This window comes from Artemia franciscana, chromosome 10 (assembly GCF_032884065.1).
Source record: "Artemia franciscana chromosome 10, ASM3288406v1, whole genome shotgun sequence".
Classification (NCBI taxonomy): Eukaryota; Metazoa; Arthropoda; class Branchiopoda; order Anostraca; family Artemiidae; genus Artemia; species Artemia franciscana.
In genome coordinates this window covers 47,477,178-47,498,330 of record NC_088872.1, presented here as the reverse complement: position 1 = coordinate 47,498,330, position 21,153 = coordinate 47,477,178, and the positions used below count along the sequence as shown (strand labels likewise).

The window sequence follows — 21,153 nt, the reverse complement described above, 5'->3', positions numbered from 1 at the left end:
TCTTTCTTTAATTCGTTTCAAAGTTTGATTTGGGTCTCTTACAAGTTTTTTGAATTAAATTTCTAAAATTACTATTTTATTACCCTTATCCGACTCGTTCATTATTAAAGAATCTTTTTTGTGCAGCCGTGTGTACAGAAGAGGAGGCTGTGCGAATTTCTCCTACGCCAGAATCTCGATGTTCTTTATTTCTGCCATCATTTCTTACATTTCTTATTGAACTTGCCGAATTTTGTTTTGTTTTGAACTCACCCCTATGTCTGTAACCTTTCTAGGCATAGCTTTTCATCCATAAAAAAAAGCTCCGTTAAAGCATGTTTATCAAATTTTTATTCTTTTTTGAATTTTTATTCCAACATTCAAAATGTTTACTTGCAGCACACCAAGAGTCCCAGAGTTAAAAGCTCCGTTAAGGCATGTTTATCAGATTTTCATTCCAACATTCAAAATCTGTACTTGCAGCACACCAAGACTCTCAGAGTTAAAAGCTCCGTTAAAGCATGTTTATCAAATTTTCATTCCAACATTCAAAATCTGTACTTGCAGCACACCAAGAATCTCAGAGTTAAAAGCTTAAAGCATGTTTATCAAATTTTCGTTCCAACATTCAAAATCTGAACTTGCACCACACCAAGAGTGTCAGAGTTAAAGCTCCGTTAAAGCATGTTTATCAAATTTTCATTCCAACATTCAAAATCTGAACTTGCACCACACCAAGAGTGTCAGAGTTAAAGCTCCGTTAAAGCATATTTATCAAATTTTTATTCCAGCATTCAAAATGTGTACTTGCAGCACACCAAGAGTCCGAGAGTAGGAGTTGGAAACATCAGATTTGCTAAACTTCATGGAAAAGCTAGTGATTTTTGCTCACAAATGTTTACCCAGGAGGACTCTTATATACAGGTAAACCCTTTACTTTTAACAGAATACCAAGGGGTCACCCACTCCCCCACCTTTGTTTATATCTGGAAACACCAGTTTTTCTTTGACATTTGGCACAGCTCCGCCACGCCAATTCCTATGTCCTAAGATGAAACAATAAAGAGTTTCAATAGGGATAAGTCCTTTTATTAGACAGCGAAAAATGATTCCGAAGTTCTGAATATTTTGAAGACATAGTTAGTCTTCATCATCACCAGAAATAGAAAGACATTATTTAACACAAACTATACTTATACTATACAAACTATACAAAGTATACTATACAAACTAATATAAACTACTATACAATACTATACAAACTATACAATACTACACAGTACTATAATATACTATACTATACAATACTATTACAATATACAATTCTATACAATACTACACAAACTATACAATACTACTATAAAATACTATACATACTATACAGAAAAAAAATACGATAACTTTCGGGTCACTGAATGTTATCGGCCCATTGGCTTGGAAAGTTCATTAACTGAGTTCATTCAGGATCTTGAGTTCCTTACTCTTGCATCAATTTATGTTAAATTCTCAGTAAGGTTGGAGCAATGTTCTTCTTCCTCTAACTGTAAACAGAATTGTGCTGAATTTATTGTTGCATAAACTTGCTGAAATTTACATTGAGTTTTTGATGAAGCTGGAACAGTCTTGTTCTTCCTCCAATTGCATACGAAATGTTGCTGAATTTATACTTATGAAATTTTCTTGGTCTATCATCCCCATATATACGACGTTGAATTTTTTCCTAGGCCTCGCTACTTTTCTTTGACGAAACAAATAAGAGTTTCAATAGGCATAAGTCCTTTTATTAGACAGAGAAAAATAAATACTAAGGTTCTTGATATTTCGGAGACATAGTCAGTCTTCATCATCATCAGAAATACTAATGTATTATAATTAATACAAATTGTACTTAAATAGAAAAAAAAACATAATAACTACCGGGTCACTGAATGTTAACAGTCCATTGGCTTAGAAAGTTTATTCGACACACTTTACGCCTTTTTATAAAGAGCAAATTTTCAGTAGTCTGAGAAAGCAAAATTTGTTGGCCTAATTTCACGTACAGATCCAAGTGACACGATTGATTCAACCGGTGTGGAGAAATACTTTTTGGCTTATTAAAACAAGCTCATTTCCTTTGATCTACATCCTCATTATTCGTTTGTAATTCCGAAAGCTGTAACTCTGTGCATCGAAAATGAAAAATCAGATGCTTGAACTAGATGGGGAACTAGACTCAATTTTTTTATTTGTTTCCTTTTGACGCTCCCTTTTGTTTTTTATTTGTTTCCTTTTGATGCTCACTTTTGTTGTTTGTTTCTTTGTTTTTCTTATTTTATGTCCTCAGTTTGATATCCTCATTTGGTATCCTTTTCCTAAAGCTTACGTGTTGCTGTTATTAACTGTGTTTATTTGATAAGTTCTATTTTAGAATTATGTAGGTGCACATATCATAAGTTCAAAACATTCTTTGTTCAGGATTCATTTTGTGTTGGGAGCGACAATGAGGAAAAAGAAGAAACTCCAGCTCAGAAAAGGCGAAGGCGGATAATTACTTATGACAGCTCAGGTGAGTTGCTCGTAAGTTTCTGATAGATATAAATATAAAAAACTAGTTTTTATAACTGAAAGTAAGGAGCGACATTAAAACTTAAAACGGACAGAAATTACTCCGTATATGAAATGGGTTTTCCCTCCGCAATCCCTCGCTCTTTACACTAAAAGTTTGACTCTTTGCCACAATTCTAACTTTTAAAGCAATTAAAAACTTTAGCGTAAAGAGCGAGGGATTGCGGAGGGGAAAACCCATTTCATATACGGAGTAATTTCTGTCCGTTTTAATTTTTAATGTCGCTCCTTACTTTCAGTTATAAAAACTAGTTTTTTTTTTATTTTATAATCAATAGAGTCGGCATTATCCACTACGCCATCATAAGGTATCAGACCGCTTGATTCTTTTAACATTAGAATTATAACGTGCTTTCATCATTGCAGGCTCTTCATTGAAGATAGTTCTTTGTTGGTCTTTTTGAATGGACATACCGTTTGAGGGGGCAGGGTCCAACTAAGGAAAAAGTAACTCTAAAACAATTTTCAATAAAAGCCCCTGGGCCCGGGGGTAGGCGCAAAAAGTTAGGCCCTGGGGGCTTATATGGTTCTTATGAATGGGATGCTCGTAGAAACTTCAGAGAGGGTTCACTTGAATTGAAACTGAAAGTTTTGGCTCATTTTTTCAAAGTCAAAAGACATCCGAGGGCAACTAGTCCCCACCCTAGCCCTTTTTTCCCCGTACCCATCCGATACAAATTTTAAGATAGCTATTTTTTAAAACAGAAAACTTCCTTAACAATTAAGTCAATGTTTTGTGTTGGAAACTCTAGCGTTTGGTCTTGCGTAATCTGCATTTTTTAACTATATGTATTTTGAACAGTATCCTTTAATTTTTTTTTCAAGTGATCGAAAAAAAAAAATCATTGTAATATTCAAGATGAATGGAAGGAATTTTTGGATGTCAAAGCTTGTAGCTTTGACTTTTTTTTTTAATTTGGGAAATCATTCAAGGGATATTCAAGATGAATGGAAGGAATTTTTAGATGTCAAAGCTAGTAGCTTTGACTTTTTTTTTAATTTGGGAAATCATTCAAAGGATATTCAAGATGAATGGAAGGAATTTTTAGATGTCAAAGCTAGTAGCTTTGACTTTTTTTTTTAATTTGGAAAATCATTCAAGGGATATTCAAGATGAATGGAAGGAATTTTTAGATGTCAAAGCTAGTAGCTTTGACTTTTTTTTAATTTGGAAAACCATTCAAGGGATATTCAAGATGAATGGAAGGAATTTTTAGATGTCAAAGCTAGTAGCTTTGACTTTTTTTTAATTTGGGAAATCATTCAAGGGATATTCAAGATGAATGGAAGGAATTTTTAGATGTCAAAGCTAGTAGCTTTGACTTTTTTTTTTAATTTGAGAAATCATTCAAGGGATATTCAAGATGAATGGAAGGAATTTTTAGATGTCAAAGCTAGTAGCTTTGACTTTTTTTTTAATTTGGAAAATCATTCAAGGGATATTCAAGATGAATGGAAGGAATTTTTAGATGTCAAAGCTAGTAGCTTTGACTTTTTTTTTAATTTGGGAAATCATTCAAGGGATATTCAAGATGAATGGAAGGAATTTTTAGATGTCAAAGCTAGTAGCTTTGACTTTTTTTTAATTTGGAAAATCATTCAAGGGATATTCAAGATGAATGGAAGGAATTTTTAGATGTCAAAGCTAGTAGCTTTGACTTTTTTTAATTTGGGAAATCATTCAAGGGATATTCAAGATGAATGGAAGGAATTTTTAGATGTCAAAGCTAGTAGCTTTGACTTTTTTCTTAATTTGGGAAATCATTCAAGGGATATTCAAGATGAATGGAAGGAATTTTTAGATGTCAAAGCTAGTAGCTTTGACTTTTTTTTTATTTGGAAAACCATTCAAGGGATATTCAAGATGAATGGAAGGAATTTTTAGATGTCAAAGCTAGTAGCTTTGACTTTTTTTTTAATTTGGAAAACCATTCAAGGGATATTCAAGATGAATAGAAGGAATTTTTATATGTCAAAGCTAGTAGCTTTGACTTTTTTTTAATTTGGGAAATCATTCAAGGGATATTCAAGATGAATGGAAGGAATTTTTAGATGTCAAAGCTAGTAGCTTTGACTTTTTTTTTAATTTGGAAAATCATTCAAGGGATATTCAAGATGAATGGAAGGAATTTTTAGATGTCAAAGCTAGTAGCTTTGACTTTTTTTTTTTATTTGGAAAATCATTCAAGGAATATTCAAGATGAATGGAAGGAATTTTTAGATGTCAAATCTAGTAGCTTTGACTTTTTTTTAATTTGGAAAATCATTCAAGGGATATTCAGGATGAATGGAAGGAATTTTTAGATGTCAAAGCTAGTAGCTTTGACTTTTTTTTTAATTTGGAAAATCATTCAAGGGATTTTCAAGATGAATGGAAGGAATTTTTATATGTCAAAGCTAGTAGCTTTGACTTTTTTTTAAATTTGGAAAATCATTTAAGGAATATTCAAGATGAATGGAAGGAATTTTTAGATGTCAAAGCTAGTAGTTTTGACTTTTACTTTAATTTGGAAAATCATTCAAGGGATATTCAAGATGAATGGAAGGAATCTTTAGATGTCAAAGCTAGTAGCTTTAACTTTTACTTTAATTTGGAAAATCATTCAAGGGATATTCAAGATGAATTTTTAGATGTCAAAGCTAGTAGCTTTGACTTTTTTTTTAAATTTGGAAAATCATTCAAGGGATATTCAAGATTAATGGAAGGAATTTTTAGATGTCAAAGCTAGTAGCAACACCTAGTAGGTAGGGGCGCTTCGCGACCCCAACCCCCAAGCCCCTCCGCGCGCTCAAGTCGTTATCCGCCACATTAGTTACGTGCCATTGTAGTTGTGTCACTGTATTCCACCTGTGAATATAGATATATATATATATATATATATATATATATATATATATATATATATATATATATATGTTTTTAACTATGATGGAAGGAATTTTTAGATGTCAAAGCTAGTAGCTTTGACTTTTTTTTTAAATTTGGAAAATCATTCAAGGGATATTCAAGATGAATAGAAAAAATTTTAGATGTCAAAGCTTTTTTTTTTAACTAGCTGTTTTAAACCACAGAATTCCTGTTTAAATTCAGCTGTTTAAATGATTGCCCATTCAGCTGTTCAAATGATTGTCATTGTGCTTAGTTTTTTTCTCTTTTTTCCTTTTTTATTTTTTCCTTTTTCAGTTTTTCTATTTTTAGTATTTCTTTTTTTTAGTTTTTTGTCTTTTTTAGTTTTTATCTTTTTTAGTTTTTTCATTTTTCTGTTATTTTAGTTTTAATTTTTTATTTTTGTAGTTTCTTCGTTTTTTAATTTGTATTCTTTTTTAGTTTTTTGTTCTTTTTTTTAGTTTTTTTATTTTTTTTTTAGTTTTTAGCCTTTTTTTTCTTTTTAGTTTTTTTAGTTTTTTACCTTTTAAAATTTATTTTTCCTCTTTTAGTTTTCTTTTTCTTCTTTATTTTTTAGTTTTTTCTCCTTTCTTGGTTTTTTCTTTTTTAATTTTTAATTTTTTGCTTTTGTTTTTCTTTTTTTAGTTTCTTATTTTTTTAGTTTTCTTTTTTTTAGTTTTTTTTTAGTTTTTCCTCTTTTTTCTTTTTTCTTTTTTAGCTTTTTCAGTTTAGTTTTTTCTTTATATTTTTGTTTAGTTTTTTACCTTTTTTTATTTTTAATTTCTTCAGTCTTTCTTTTTTTGTCTTTCTTTTTTTCTGTTTTTTATTTTTTTAATTTTTTCTTTTAGTTTTTTCAGTTTTTTAGCTTTTTTTGTTTTTTTTGCTTTTTTTTCTTTATTTAGTTTTTTCTTTTTTAATTTTTTTTCTTTTTTAGTTTTTTTCTTTTCTTCTAGTTTTTTAACTTTATATATATATATATATATATATATATATATATATATATATATATATATATATATATATATATATATATATATACATCTATATATATAAAAATAAGTTGTCTGTGTGTTGTCTGTCGAGTGACGTCATGTTTGTCGACTGACGTCATTATAAGGATTGAGCTGTATGCGTCATGAAGTTGTTTGTCGACTGACGTCATGTTTGTCAACTGATGAAATTACATACCGGGACACAAATGACGACCGGGACACAGGGAATATAAATGACGACCGGGAACCTAAAAGAGAAATTACAGACTGGGACACCCAGACACAAATCACGACCGGGACACAGGGAATATAAATGACGACCGGGACACAGGGATTGTTCGAATAGAAATTACAGACCGGGACACAAATGACGACCGGGACACCGGGACACAGGGAATATAAATGACGACCGGTAAACTCAAAGAGAAATTACAAACTGGGACACCGGGACACAAATGACGACTGGGACACAGGGAATATAAATTACGACCGGGACACAGGGACACATCATTAGAATAATGAGGTATAGATCTGAATACGGATTGTTTTTCCCATGGACAATTATATGTTGCATGTTCAAGAGTCAATAAACCTGACAATCTATTTATATGCACAGACAATGGGACAGCGAAGAATGTTGCATATTCGCATGTTTTACGTAGTTAAAAACATATATATATATATATATATATATATATATATATATATATATATATATATATATATATATATATATATATATATATATATATACGACTTAGGAACGCGGAGAGGGGGGCTTGGGGGGCGCGAAGCGCCACCCCAACAGCTAGTCTATATATATAAAAATAAGTTGTATGTGTGTAATGTCTGTCTGTCTGTCTGTCTGTCCGCATATGACGTCTGAATTATTTCATTATATACCAATTCAACAAGAGCTAAGAGCTCATATGGCACTTGTGACGAGGTCGGAAGAGCCAAGAGCTAAGAGCTCATACGGTATGAGCTCTAGCAAAATTCTAAGAATCAATAGATTGCTTTAAAAGGAAAATCAGAGGCTTAATGTCGGTCGGGATTTAAAATAAGAGCTCTGAGTCACGAGGTCAAGCTAAATATCAAAATTCATTAAGATCCGATCACCCATTCGGAAGTTAAAAATACCTCAATTTTTCTAATTTTTCTCTCCCTTCAGCCCCCCAGATGTTCGAATCGGGGGAAACGACTTTATCGAATCAATTTTTACAGCTCCCTGACATGCCTACCAGTTTTCATCGTCCTGGCACGTCCAGAAGCACCAAACTCACCAAAGAACTGAACCCCACCACCTAACTCCGCCAAAGATAGCGGATCCGGTCCGGTTATGCCAGTCACCTATCTTGGACTTGTGCTTACTCTGTCCACCAAGTTTCATCCTGATCTCTCCGCTATAAGCGTTTTCAAAAATGTAAAATCAAAATTCATATCTGACGTCTCTAACTGTTTTCGATCGAGTATATATCTTCGGACATTTTTGACTTATATTTTTCCCATAACTATGTAGGAGCTGATGGAGAGCAAGTTGTTAAAATGATGCCAAACAATGCACGAATTAGACTTGGGATTGACGTTTCGCACGCGTCATTGATGCAGTTATCCCAGTGTTGGTCATTCTCCAATAAATTCAGAGCTTGGCTTGCACTACGGTAAGTGTCATGTATAGTACCGTTTACAGTTCTCAAATACTCAAAGGATGTCGGACCGGGTACATTCACCAAAAGCAGGCGTAGAAAGAAGCATTCATGTTGATTGGGGTGAACGGTGTAGAGTCTTCCTATCGTGGTATCTTTGAAGATGGTAGGTTGGCCGTCGACTGACTTACCCTGTTTTCGACGTTCAAATACTTTATTTTTAGTATTCCACGTGTAATACGAAGGCACATCAGTATACAGCAGTTTTTTTGCAAAAGAATCATTTTTGCAAAGCGAAAAGAAAGCGGTCAACTTCGATGGTGGTACCATCGAAAAGAAAGCGGTCTACTTCGATGGTGGTACCGTTACGCTTCTTTATTATTGCTGTTTTACCGCCATCTTCAGTAGATCTTCTTCTATATTGTGGGTAACCATCATTGCCAGTAATTGTGTTGGATACTAAAAGTCGAGGATATTGCTTTGTGCACCTTCCTTTGGCCATGCATGGTGAATTTTCGTTCAGTGCCCCGCAAGGTCCATGTATCATATTTTTTTACAATAATATCATGTAACCGCTTATCGACATTTTCATCAGGTATTTCAGCGGAAATCACATCATCAATTTCGTTCGAAGTAATTTTTTTATGTAGCCAGATTAGTATATGTGCGTGTGGCAAACCTCGTTTTTGCCATTCCACTGAGTACATCTAGCATCGCATTGACCCAAACACTTCAAGTTTTACTATGTAGTTTATCAGTGATTTCAACTTTTGCGGGAAGACACGGGCCGTAATGTCATGTCTATGAACCGCCGATTGTCCTTGAAGTAAAAGCTGCAGTATCTCGTCCCAAGATTGATTACATGTAAATGTAATAAATAAATCTGGACGACCATAGAGACGAACATACGCAATAGCATCTTGAGCATATTCATGCATATGACGGGGACTGCCAGCATATGACGAAGGTAAAATTGTTAATCTTCCAACGTTTGTGGTATTACCGTCATTTATAACTGCATCTCGCAAATGAATGTATTGTTCAGAGCGGAGCTTGGTCTGATTCAGGCGGATATATAGCAAACGTTCTGATTCAATTTTAGCATACATATCAACGACGAATTGGTGAAACAATTCACGGCATTTTAAAATATAATTTTCTTCATCCTGCCGAATCATTAGTCTATAGGAATAATAATGCATTGCACTGCATTTCTTATTCATTTCTTTGTTAGTGCCTGGATTCATCAATTTAATATTAAAGTGATAGCCGTCGGCTCCATCCCAAAAAATTATAGGATTTTGTAGGGCGTCGTAGCATCGATGAGTTTCAGCAATTCTTAACAACTGAGCGTTTCGCTTATGAAGAATAATATCTCGAGGTAAAAACTGATCACCGACCATAACGATTGCCACTTCGTCGATAGTTGGAGCATTGTATCTACGCACATGTTGGCCAGGAGGCGTTTTGTCAGCGGAAATAACAATTTTATGCGTATCAGTAGGCATCAAATCGATGGCTGTTTTGAACAGACGCACTAAATTATTATTTTCGTGGAAAAGATGTTGCAATTGGGAAACGATTGTCCTTTTAATTTGGGAGAAATTATGGCTCTGGTGGTGCAGCCAATAGAGGAAGTTTAACTTCTCCTTAGGCGCAACACATTCCCATTGTTTCACCATTGAATTTCAAGGCCTTGCAATAGGGACAAATTTTAGACATAGTCCCGATTTGAACACATCTACTCAAGCTATAATCATCGACTGGGCTGTACCTGAATGCCAGGCGATAACTTTCAGGTTGCTCTGATTCTTCGGCACGCTTTCTTTTCTGACTTTCTCTATCAGCAGCAAGTTTTTTGGCATAGACTCTTTGAGCATCTTCCTCGGCTGTTGCCATTGTAAGTTCATCAGTCATTTTAAAGTTAAACATTAATAGATTTCTACGTGAACGCATGTCTTAAATATCCTTAATGACGTCACCTTCATAACAAAAATGACGACAACTAACTTCATGACAGACACATCCACAGACAACTTATTTTTATATATATAGAGAGAGATAGACAGATAGATGTGGCGGTGTCCCTGTCGTCATTTGTGTCCCGATGTCCCGGTCTGTAATTTCGTCAGTCGAAAACATGACGTCAGTCAACACACAAAAATGACGTCACCCGACAGACCCACACACACACAGACAACTTATTTTTAGTTGTCAGGTTTACCGACCCTCGATCATGCAACGTACAATTGTCCATGGGAAAAACAATCAGTATTAAGATCTATACCACATTTTTCTAATGATTGACCTTGAGCTTTGTTAATGGTGATTGCAAATGCTAATCGAATTGGGAATTGCAATCTTTTACATTGAAAAGGCAGATCCGTTGGAATCATGGGAATGCGAGGAATAAGAACAGCCTCACCCTCAAAAGGCCCTGTCAAGATTGTGGCCTCTATTAGGTTTTCCATTTTTTTTTACGGCAAGTCGCGTGCCATTGCAAAGCTTTGGTGGGTTGATATTTCTTAAAAGTATTATTGGTACGCCTATTTTTAGTTGTAGCACGTGTGGTGGAAACCCTGAAAGATCCACGGAATTTAACAATTCAGATGGATAATTAACCGCTTCATTTGGTTCCAAAACTGTGTCGACTGACTTTTTGGGTGCGAGAATCGCTCTTTCACTTAGCAATTTATTATTTTTATAATTTTTTAGAATATTCGGAAATACTTTTTCAATCAATTCATTTTTGGACGTCACTAAATTACAGAAATCAGCAGGTAGTTGTATACGTCCTGAAATTGAGTCTATTGAGAGCTTTCCGTTTCCAATTGCCAGCAATTGATCTGAAAATGTTTGACCAGAGTCATCGTTTTGCAATCGGACACGCATATTTGTAGTTAATTTTAATGTTTTTACGTGTGCCCGTAAATTAGAATTTTTCAGGCAAGCATTCATTTCGTCTGCAGGAGTTGATCTAGGTATTATAGGTAATGTTTGCCTGAAATCTCCCGAAAGCAATATTAATGTGCTGCCAAAGGGTTTCGACTTCCCTCGCAAATCTTTCAAGCATTGATCCAGAGCCTCGAGCGATTTTTTGTGTGCCATTGTGCACTCATCCCAAATAATAAGTTTGCATTGCTGCAATACTTTACCCATCCCAGATGATTTGGAAATATTGCACGTGGGAGTATCTGTAGAATGCAAATTCAGAGGCAATTTCAAAGCGGAATGAGCAGTTCTTCCACCAGGCAGCAATGTTGCGGCTATTCCGGACGACGCAATTGCCAACGCTATATCATTTTTTGATCGAATTGATGCCAGAATCAGTTTTATCACAAACGTTTTACCAGTACCTCCTGGCGCATCCAAAAAGAAAATTTCTCCAAAGTTGTTATCGACACAATGCATTATCGTATCATAAATGTCTTTTTGTTCCGACGTTAACTCTGAAATGTTGTTTTGTACATACGACAATAGATCACTCGTACTGTAACTTTGTTCACGATCCAATTCTACACATGTCGAAACAGCAGCGATAGGGTTAGGTGAAGGCATTCCCAAATCCTGAAGAGGTTTGTTTGCCATACGTACGCACAAATCTTCTATAATAACTAAAGTGTAGTTATAAATTTCTGATGTAAAATCAAAAGTCATATCTGACGTCTCTAACTGTTTTCGATGGAGTATATCTTCGGACATTGTTGACTTATATTTTTCCCATAACTCTGTAGGAGCTGATGGAGAGCAAGTTGTTAAAATGATGCCAAACAATGCACGAATTTGACTTGGGGTTGACGTTTCGCACGCGTCATTGATGGAGTTATCATGTCGTGTATATCATGTCGTGTCATGTTAAGTGTCATGTATAAAAACTGATCACCGACCATAACGATTGCCACTTCGTCGATAGTTGGAGCATAGTATCTACGCACATGTTGGCCAGGAGGTGTTTTGTCAGCGGAAATAACAATTTTATGCGTATCAGTAGGCATCAAATCGATGGCTGTTTTGAACAGACGCACTAAATTATTATTTTCGTGGAAAAGATGTTGCAATTGGGAAACGATTGTCCTTTCAACGTTGGGAGAAATTTTGCAACGTGCATTCAATTCAGATTTTCTATCACTGATGAAGTACAATTGTAAAAATTTATGATTCTCGCCTGAGAATGGTAGAAGGGACCCTGCTCTATGATAAATTTGCCCTTTTACTTTGAAAGTAGACATAAATTGATCTGGATTTTCGATTTGGGCTCCAAACGACGTCATTTGGAAACATGAGTTATATTTTCTGATTTGTTTCAAAAAACGCTTAGATTCTGACGTAGTTCCAGTAAGGAAAGTCTTCAATGGCTCTGGTGGTGCAGCCAATAGAGGAAGTTTAACTTTTCCTGAGGCGCAACACATTCCCATTGTTTCACCATTGAATTTCAAGGCCTTGCAATAGGGACAAATTTTAGACATAGTCCCGATTTGAACACATCTACTCAAGCTATAATCATCGACTGGGCTGTACCTGAATGCCAGGCGATAACTTTCAGGTTGCTCTGATTCCTCGGCACGCTTTCTTTTCTTACTTTCTCTATCAGCAGCAAGCCTGATTTCTTGCTGTTTTTGTGATTCCTCGGCACGCCTTCTTTTTTCACTTTCTCTTTTAGTAGCAAGTCTGCTTTCGCGTTGCTCTGGTAGTTCCTCGGCACGCTTTCTGTTCTTTCTTTCTCTATCAGCCTCAAGCCTGTTTCCTTGCTGTTCTTTTGATTCCTCGGCACGCTTTCTTTTCTGATTTTCTCTATCAGCAGCAAGTTTTTTGGCATAGACTCTTTGAGCATCTTCCTCGGCTGTTGCCATTGTAAGTTCATCAGCCATTTTAAAGTTAAACATTAATAGATTTCTACGTGAACGCATGTCTTCTATATCTTTAATGACGTCACCGTCATAACAAAATTGACGACAACTAACTTCATGACGTCAGTCAACACACAAACATGACGTCACCTGACAGACACATCCACAGACAACTTATTTATATATATATATATAGATTATATATATAGACTAGCTGTTGGGGTGGCGCTTCGCGCCACCCCAACACCTAATTGGTGGGGTTGCTTCGCACCCCCCCCCCGTGCGCATAAGTCGTTACGCTTATATTAGTTACGCGCCATTGTAGTTGTGTCCCTGTGTCCCACCTGTGATTATAGATAAAAGAGAAAAGATTTCTCTTTTCGTTATATATATATGTTTTTAACTACGTAAATCTTGCGAATATACAACATTCTTCGATGTCCCATTGTCTGTGCATATAAATAGATTGTCAGGTTTACCGACTCTTGAACATGCAACTTAAAATTGTCCATGGGAAAAACAATCCGTATTCAGATCTATACCTCATTATCCTAATGATTGCCCTTGAGCTTTGTTGATGATTATTGCTAATCGAACATTCCCTGTGTCCCAGTCGTCATTTATATTCCCAGTATCCCGGTCATCATTTGTGTCCCAGTGTCCCAGTCTGTAATTTCTCTTTGAGCGTCCCGTTCGTCATTTATATTCCCTGTGTCCCGGTCGTCTTTTGTGTCCCGGTGTCCCGGTCTGTAATTTATCTTTGAGTGTCTCCCGGTCGTTATTTGTGTCCCAGTGCCCCAGTCTGTAATTTCTCTTTGAGTGTCCCGGTCCTCATTTATCTTCCCTGTGTTCCGGCTTTTAGTTTTCTTTTTCTCCTTTATTTTTCATTTTTTTAGTTTTTTTTCTTTTTCAGTTTTTAGTTTTTTTAGTTTTTTTATTAGTTTTTAGTTTTTTTTTTCTTTTTAGTTTTTTTGTAGTTTTTACCTTTTTTAGTTTTTTTAGTCTTTTCTTTTTTAGTTTTTAGTTTTTTACCTTTTTTTGTTGTTTTTTTTTAGTTTTTTCCTATTTAGTTTTTTTGTAGTTTTTACCTTTTTTAGTTTTTTTCTTCTTTTGTATTAATGCTAAAGCCAAGGTTCAAACCTTGAGCCTCTCGGGCCTAGAACCTGAAACATAACGCTTTACCAATTCAGCTACTTCGGCTTGAATACATTTGTTTTGAGCTGCTTTCTCGGGTGTTGCCATTGTAGGTTCTTCAGTCTTTTTACAATTTGAAATTTCTCTTTCAACGGTCTTCTTACAATTAAAAATTTGCCTTTGAACGATATTCTTAAATACCTGTGTCCTGGTCGTCATTTATATTCCCTGTGTCCCGGTCGTCATTTGTGTCCCGGTATCCCAGTCTGTAATTTCTCTTTGAGTGTCCCGGTCGTCATTTATATTCCCTCTGTCCCGGTCGTCATTTGTGTCCCGGTCTGTAATTTCTCTTTGAGTGTTTTTTCTTTTTAGTTTTTTTTTTTAGTTTTTTACCTTTTTTCTTTTTTCAGTTTTCTTTTTCTTCTTTATTTTTCAGCGACACTATGAAATACATATCGCCGAACCTTTGTTTTTTTAACTAAAATCTGGTAGGCATTGATGACCTTATCCAAGTCAAAATCCCAAACCCAATCATCATCGTTGTTTTGACTCTCGCTGTCCAGGTGGATTTTCATCTAAATGCGCGGTTTTGCGTTCTTTAGCCGCAAGCCTGTTTTCTTGCTGTTCTTGTGATTCCTCGGCACGTTTTCTTTTCTTACTTTCTCTATCAGCCGCAAGTTTTTTGGCATAGACTCTTTGAGCAGCTTCCTCGTCTGTTGCCATTGTAGGTTCTTCAGTCATTTTACAATTAAACATTTTTCCGTCCACGATCTTCTTACAATTAAAAATTTGTCTTTGAACGATTTTCTTAAATACTTTTAGCCTTCTTTTTTAACTTTCTCTTTTAGCAGCAAGTCTGGTTTCGCGTTGCTCTTGTGGTTCCTCGGCACGCTTTCTTTTCTTACTTTCTCTATCAGCAGCAAGTTTTTTGGCATAGACTCTTTGAGCAGCTTCCTCGGCTGTTGACATTGTAGGATCTTCAGTCATTTTACAATTAAATATTTTTCGTGAACGAATGTCTTAAATACCTTTAATGACGTCATCGTTATAATGACGACATGACGACCTGATGACATGACGTAACTCGACACACAGACACACAGACAACTTATTTATATATATATACTAGCTGTTGGGGTGGCGCTTCGCGCCACCCCAACACCTAGTTTGTGGGGCGCTTCGCACCCCCCCAAGCCCCCCCGCGCGCGTAAGTCGTTACGCGCCATATTAGTTACGCGCCATTGTAGTTGTGTCCCTGTGTCCCACCCGTGAATATAGATAGATTTATATATGTGTTTCGAACTACGTAAAAATTGCGAATATACAACATTCTTGGCTTTCCCATTGTCTTTACATATACAAAGCCGTATGTACTAATAATGACATCATTTGCAAACGCTCTTTTTACAAACAAACAAACATGCATACACACAACTCGTTTTTATATAGATAGATAGATACAATACAAATTAACTGCGTAAAACTTGCGAATATACAACATTCTTCGCTCTTTTTACAAACAAATAAACATGCATACACACAACTCGTTGAAATTGAGTCTATTGAGAGCTTTCCGTTTCCAATTGCCAGCAATTGATCTGAAAATGTTTGACCAGAGTCATCGTTTTGCAATCGGACACGCATATTTGTAGTTAATTTTAATGTTTTTACGTGTGCCCGTAAATTAGAATTTTTCAGGCAAGCATTCATTTCGTCTGCAGGAGTTGATCTAGGTATTATAGGTAATGTTTGCCTGAAATCTCTCGCAAGCAATATTAATGTGTTGCCAAAGGGTTTCGACTTCCCTCGCAAATCTTTCAAGCATTGATCCAGAGCCTCGAGCGATTTTTTGTGTGCCATTGTGCACTCATCCCAAATAATAAGTTTGCATTGCTGCAATACTTTACCCATCCCAGATGATTTGGAAATATTGCACGTGGGAGTTTCTGTAGAATGCAAATTCAGAGGCAATTTCAAAGCGGAATGAGCAGTTCTTCCACCAGGCAGCAATGTTGCGGCTATTCCGGACGACGCAATTGCCAACGCTATATCATTTTTTGATCGAATTGATGCCAGAATCAGTTTTATCACAAACGTTTTACCAGTACCTCCTGGCGCATCCAAAAAGAAAATTTCTCCAACGTTGTTATCGACACAATGCATTATCGTATCATAAATGTCTTTTTTTTCCGACGTTAACTTTGAAATGTTATTTTGTACATACGACAATAGATCACTCGTACTGTAACTTTGTTCGCGATCCAATTCTACACATGTCGAAACAGCAGCGATACGGTTAGGTGAAGGCATTCCCAAATCCTGAAGAGGTTTGTTTGCCATACGTACGCACAAATCTTCTATAATAACTAAAGTGTAGTTATACAACATTCTTCGCTGTCCAATTGTCGCTGCATATAAATAGATTGTCAGGTTTACCGACCCTCGAACATGCAACGTACAATTGTCCATGGGAAAAACAATCAGTATTAAGATCTATACCACATTTTTCTAATGATTGACCTTGAGCTTTGTTAATGGTGATTGCAAATGCTAATCGAATTGGGAATTGCAATCTTTTAAATTGAAAAGGCAGATCCGTTGGAATCATTGGAATGCGAGGAATAAGAACAGCCTCACCCTCAAAAGGCCCTGTCAAGATTGTGGCCTCTATTAGGTTTTCCATTGTTTTTTTTTACGGCAAGTCGCGTGCCATTGCAAAGCTTTGGTGGGTTGATATTTCTTAAAAGTATTATTGGTACGCCTATTTTTAGTTGTAGCACGTGTGGTGGAAACCCTGAAAGATCCACGGAATTTAAAAATTCAGATGGATAATTAACCACTTCATTTGGTTCCAAAACTGTGTCGACTGACTTGTAAAGGACTGCCTGGTCTCGAATCTTGGTCAAAACAATATTGTTGATTTCGTGGACGTCTATATTTTTGGGTGCGAGAATCGGTCTTTCACTTAGCCATTTATTATTTTTATAATTTTTTAGAATATTCGGAAATACTTTTTCAATCAATTCATTTTTGGACGTCACTGAATTACAGAAATTAGCAGGTAGTTGTATACGTCCTGAAATTGAGTCTACTGGGAGCTTTCCGTTTCCAAATGCCAGCAATTGATCTGAAAATGTTTGACCAGAGTCATCGTTTTGCAATCGGACACGCATATTTGTAGTTAATTTTAATGTTTTTACGTGTGCCCATAAATTAGAATTTTTCAGGCAAGCATTCATTTCGTCTGCAGGAGTTGATCTAGGTATTATAGGTAATGTTTGCCTGAAATATCCCGCAAGCAATATTAATGTGCTGCCAAAGGGTTAATGGGGAATATGGAACAACCCACTGGTTATCTACTTCGATGGTGGTACCGTTACGCTTCTTTATTATTGCTGTTTTACCGCCATCTTCAGTAGATCTTCTTCTATATTCTGGGTAACCATCATTGCCAGTAATTGTGTTGGATACTAAAAGTCGAGGATATTGCTTTGTGCAACTTCCTTTGCAGCCAATAGAGGAAGTTTAACTTTTCCTGAGGCGCAACACATTCCCATTGTTTCACCATTGAATTTCAAGGCCTTGCAATAGGGACAAATTTTAGACATAGTCCCGATTTGAACACATCTACTCAAGCTATAATCATCGACTGGGCTGTACCTGAATGCCAGGCGATAACTTTCAGGTTGCTCTGATTCCTCGGCACGCTTTCTTTTCTTACTTTCTCTATCAGCAGCAAGCCTGATTTCTTGCTGTTCTTGTGATTCCTCGGCACGCCTTCTTTTTTCACTTTCTCTTTTAGCAGAAAGTCTGGTTTCATGTTGCTCTGGTAGTTCCTCGGCACGCCTTCTTTTTTCACTTTCTCTTTTAGCAGCAAGTCTGCTTTCGCATTGCTCTGGTAGTTCCTCGGCACGCTTTCTGTTCTTTCTTTCTCTATCAACCTCAAGCATGTTTCCTTGCTGTTCTTTTGATTCCTCGGCACGCTTTCTTTTCTGACTTTCTCTATCAGCAGCAAGTTTTTTGGCATAGACTCTTTGAGCATCTTCCTCGGCTGTTGCCATTGTAAGTTCATCAGTCATTTTAAGTTAAACATTAATAGATTTCTACGTGAACGCATGTCTTAAATATCTTTAATGACGTCACCGGCATAACAAAAATGACGACAACTAACTTCATGACGTCAGTCAACACACAAACATGACGTCACCTGACAGACACATCCACAGACAACTTATTTTTATATATATAGATAGATAGATAGACCGGGACATCGGGACACAAATGATGACCGGGATACCGGTACACAGGGAATATAAATGACGACCGGGACACTCAAAGAGAAAGCGACCGGGAGACAAGGAATGTTCGATTAGCAATCACCATCAAGAAAGCACCGGGACACAAATGACGACCGGGACACAAGGAATATAAATGACGACCAGGACACTCAAAGAGAAATTACAGACCAGGACACCGGAACACAAATGACGACCGGGACACAGGGAATATAAATGACGATCGAGACACTCAAAGAGAAATTACAGACTGGGACACCTGGACACAAATGATGACCGGGACACAGGGAAACAACAACAACGGGGACGCCGGGGGGCACAGGGGGATATATAAATGACGACGGGGACACAGGGAATGTTCGATTAACAATCACCATCAACAAAGATCAAGGACAATCATTAGAATAATGAGGTATAGATCTGAATACAGATTGTTTTTCCCATGGACAATTATATGTTGCGTGTTCAAGAGTTGGTAAACCTGACAATCTATTTGTATGCAAAGACAATAGGACTGCCAAGAATGTTGTATATTCGCAAGTTTTACGTAGTTAAATATATATATATATATATATATATATATATATATATATATATATATATATATATATATATATATATATAGATATATATATATATATACTAGCTGTTGGGGTGGCGCTTCGCGCCACCCCGACACCTAGTTGGTGGGGGCGCTTCACGCCCCCCCCAAGCCCCCCCGCGCGCGTAAGTCGTTACGCGCCATAATAGTTACGCGCCATTGTAGTTGTGTCCCTATGTCCCACCTGTGAATATAGATAGATATATATATATATATATATTATATATATATATATATATATATATATATATATATATATATATATATATATATATATATATATATATATATATATATATGGTTTTAACTACGTAAAACTTGCGAATATACAACATTCTTTGCTGTCCCATTGTCTTTGCATATAAATAGATTGTCAGGTTTACCGACTCTTGAACATGCAACATATAATGGTCCATGGGAAAACAATCTGTATTCAGATCTATACCTCATGATTCTAATGATTGCCCTTGAGCTTTGTTGATGGTGATTGCTAATCGACCATTCCCTGTCCCGGTGTCCCGGTCGTCATTTATATCCCCCTGTTTCCCCCGGTGTCCCCGTTGTAGTTGTGTCCCTGTGTCCCGGTCGTCATTTATATTCCCTGTGTCCCGGTCGTCATTTGTATCCCGGTGTCCCGGTCTGTATATACATTCGTTTTTTAGTTTTGTTTTTCTCCTTTATTTTTTTCCTTTTTTTTTCTTTTTTAGCTTATTTAGATTTTTAGATTTTTTAGTTTTTTTATTAGTTTTTAGTTTTTTTTTCTTTTTAGTTTTTTTGTCCCGGTCGTCATTTATATCCCCCTGTTTCCCCCGGTGTCCCCGTTGTAGTTGTGTCCCTGTGTCCCGGTCGTCATTTATATTCCCTGTGTCCCGGTCGTCATTTGTATCCCGGTGTACCGGTCTGTATATACATTCGTTTTTTAGTTTTGTTTTTCTCCTTTATTTTTTTCCTTTTTTTTTTCTTTTTTAGTTTATTTAGATTTTTAGATTTTTTAGTTTTTTTATTAGTTTTTAGTTTTTTTTTCTTTTTAGTTTTTTTGTAGTTTTTACCTTCTTTTTAGTTTTGTTAGTTTTTTTTTTACTTATGTCCTGGTCGTCATTTATACTCCCTGTGTCCCGGTGCTTTGTTGATTGCTAATCGAACATTCCTTTTGTCCTGGTCGCTTTCTCTTTGAGTGTCGTCATTTATTTTTTTCTTTTTTAGTTCTTTTAGTTTTTACCTTTTTTATTTTTTTTTAGTTTTTTAGATGAAAATTTTTTTTAGTTTTTTCCTTTTTTTCTTTTTAGTTTTTTATTGGTTTTTACCTTTATTTTAGCTTATTTTTCAGTTTTTTCCTTTTTTTTTAGTTTTTTTTATTTTTTATTTTTTTTAGTTTTTTACCTTTTTTTAGTTTTTTTAGTTTTTTTAGTTTTTTTAGTTTTTTAGCTTTTTTACTTTTTTTATTAGTTTTTAGTTTTTTTGTAGTTTTTGCCTTTTTTTAGTTTTTTCAGTTTTTTTTTTAGTTTTTTATTGGTTTTTACCTTTATTTTAGCTTATTTTTCAGTTTTTTCCTTTTTTTTAGTTTTTTTTAGTTTTTAGTTTTTTTAGTTTTTTACCTTTTTTTAGTTTTTTTAGTTTTTTAGCTTTTTTATTTTTTTTATTAGTTTTTAGTTTTTTTTGTAGTTTTTGCCTTTTTTTTAGTTTTTTTAGTTTTTTAGCTTTTTTATTAGTTTTTAGTTTTTTTTGTAGTTTTTGCCTTTTTTTAGTTTTTTTAGTTTTTTAGCTTTTTTATTTTTTTTATTAGTTTTTAGTTTTTTTTGTAGTTTTTGCCTTTTTTTAGTTTTTTCAGTTTTGAAGTCACCTGATCCAGTTTTTTCAGGTGACGTCACCTGATCCACGATCCACAGACCCACAGACAACTTATTTTTATATATATAGATAGTTTTTTTTTTTACTTATGTCCTGGTCGTCATTTATACTCCCTGTGTCCCGGTGCTTTGTTGATTGCTAATCGAACATTCCTTTTGTCCTGGTCGCTTTCTCTTTGAGTGTCGTCATTTATTTTTTTCTTTTTTAGTTCTTTTAGTTTTTACCTTTTTTAGTTTTTTTAGTTTTTTAGATGAAAATTTTTTTTAGTTTTTTCCTTTTTTTCTTTTTAGTTTTTTATTGGTTTTTACCTTTATTTT

General features: G+C 35.3%; 2 protein-coding genes across 5 annotated transcripts in view; both read left to right on the top strand.

Annotated features, from left to right (window-relative positions):
• LOC136032287 (PHD finger protein 14-like) overlaps nucleotides 1-21,153 on the top strand; it is a 352,444-nt gene that overhangs the window by 84,084 nt on the left and 247,207 nt on the right. The gene's annotated exons all lie outside the window — the stretch shown is intronic.
• LOC136032285 (uncharacterized) overlaps nucleotides 1-21,153 on the top strand; it is a 192,898-nt gene that overhangs the window by 129,014 nt on the left and 42,731 nt on the right. For all 4 annotated transcript variants that reach the window (XM_065712555.1, XM_065712553.1, XM_065712552.1 and 1 more), the window contains exons 17-18: nucleotides 771-903; nucleotides 2,437-2,527. In XM_065712555.1, coding sequence (XP_065568627.1) covers nucleotides 771-903; nucleotides 2,437-2,527 — 224 coding nt within the window. The remainder of the gene's footprint in view (nucleotides 1-770; nucleotides 904-2,436; nucleotides 2,528-21,153) is intronic.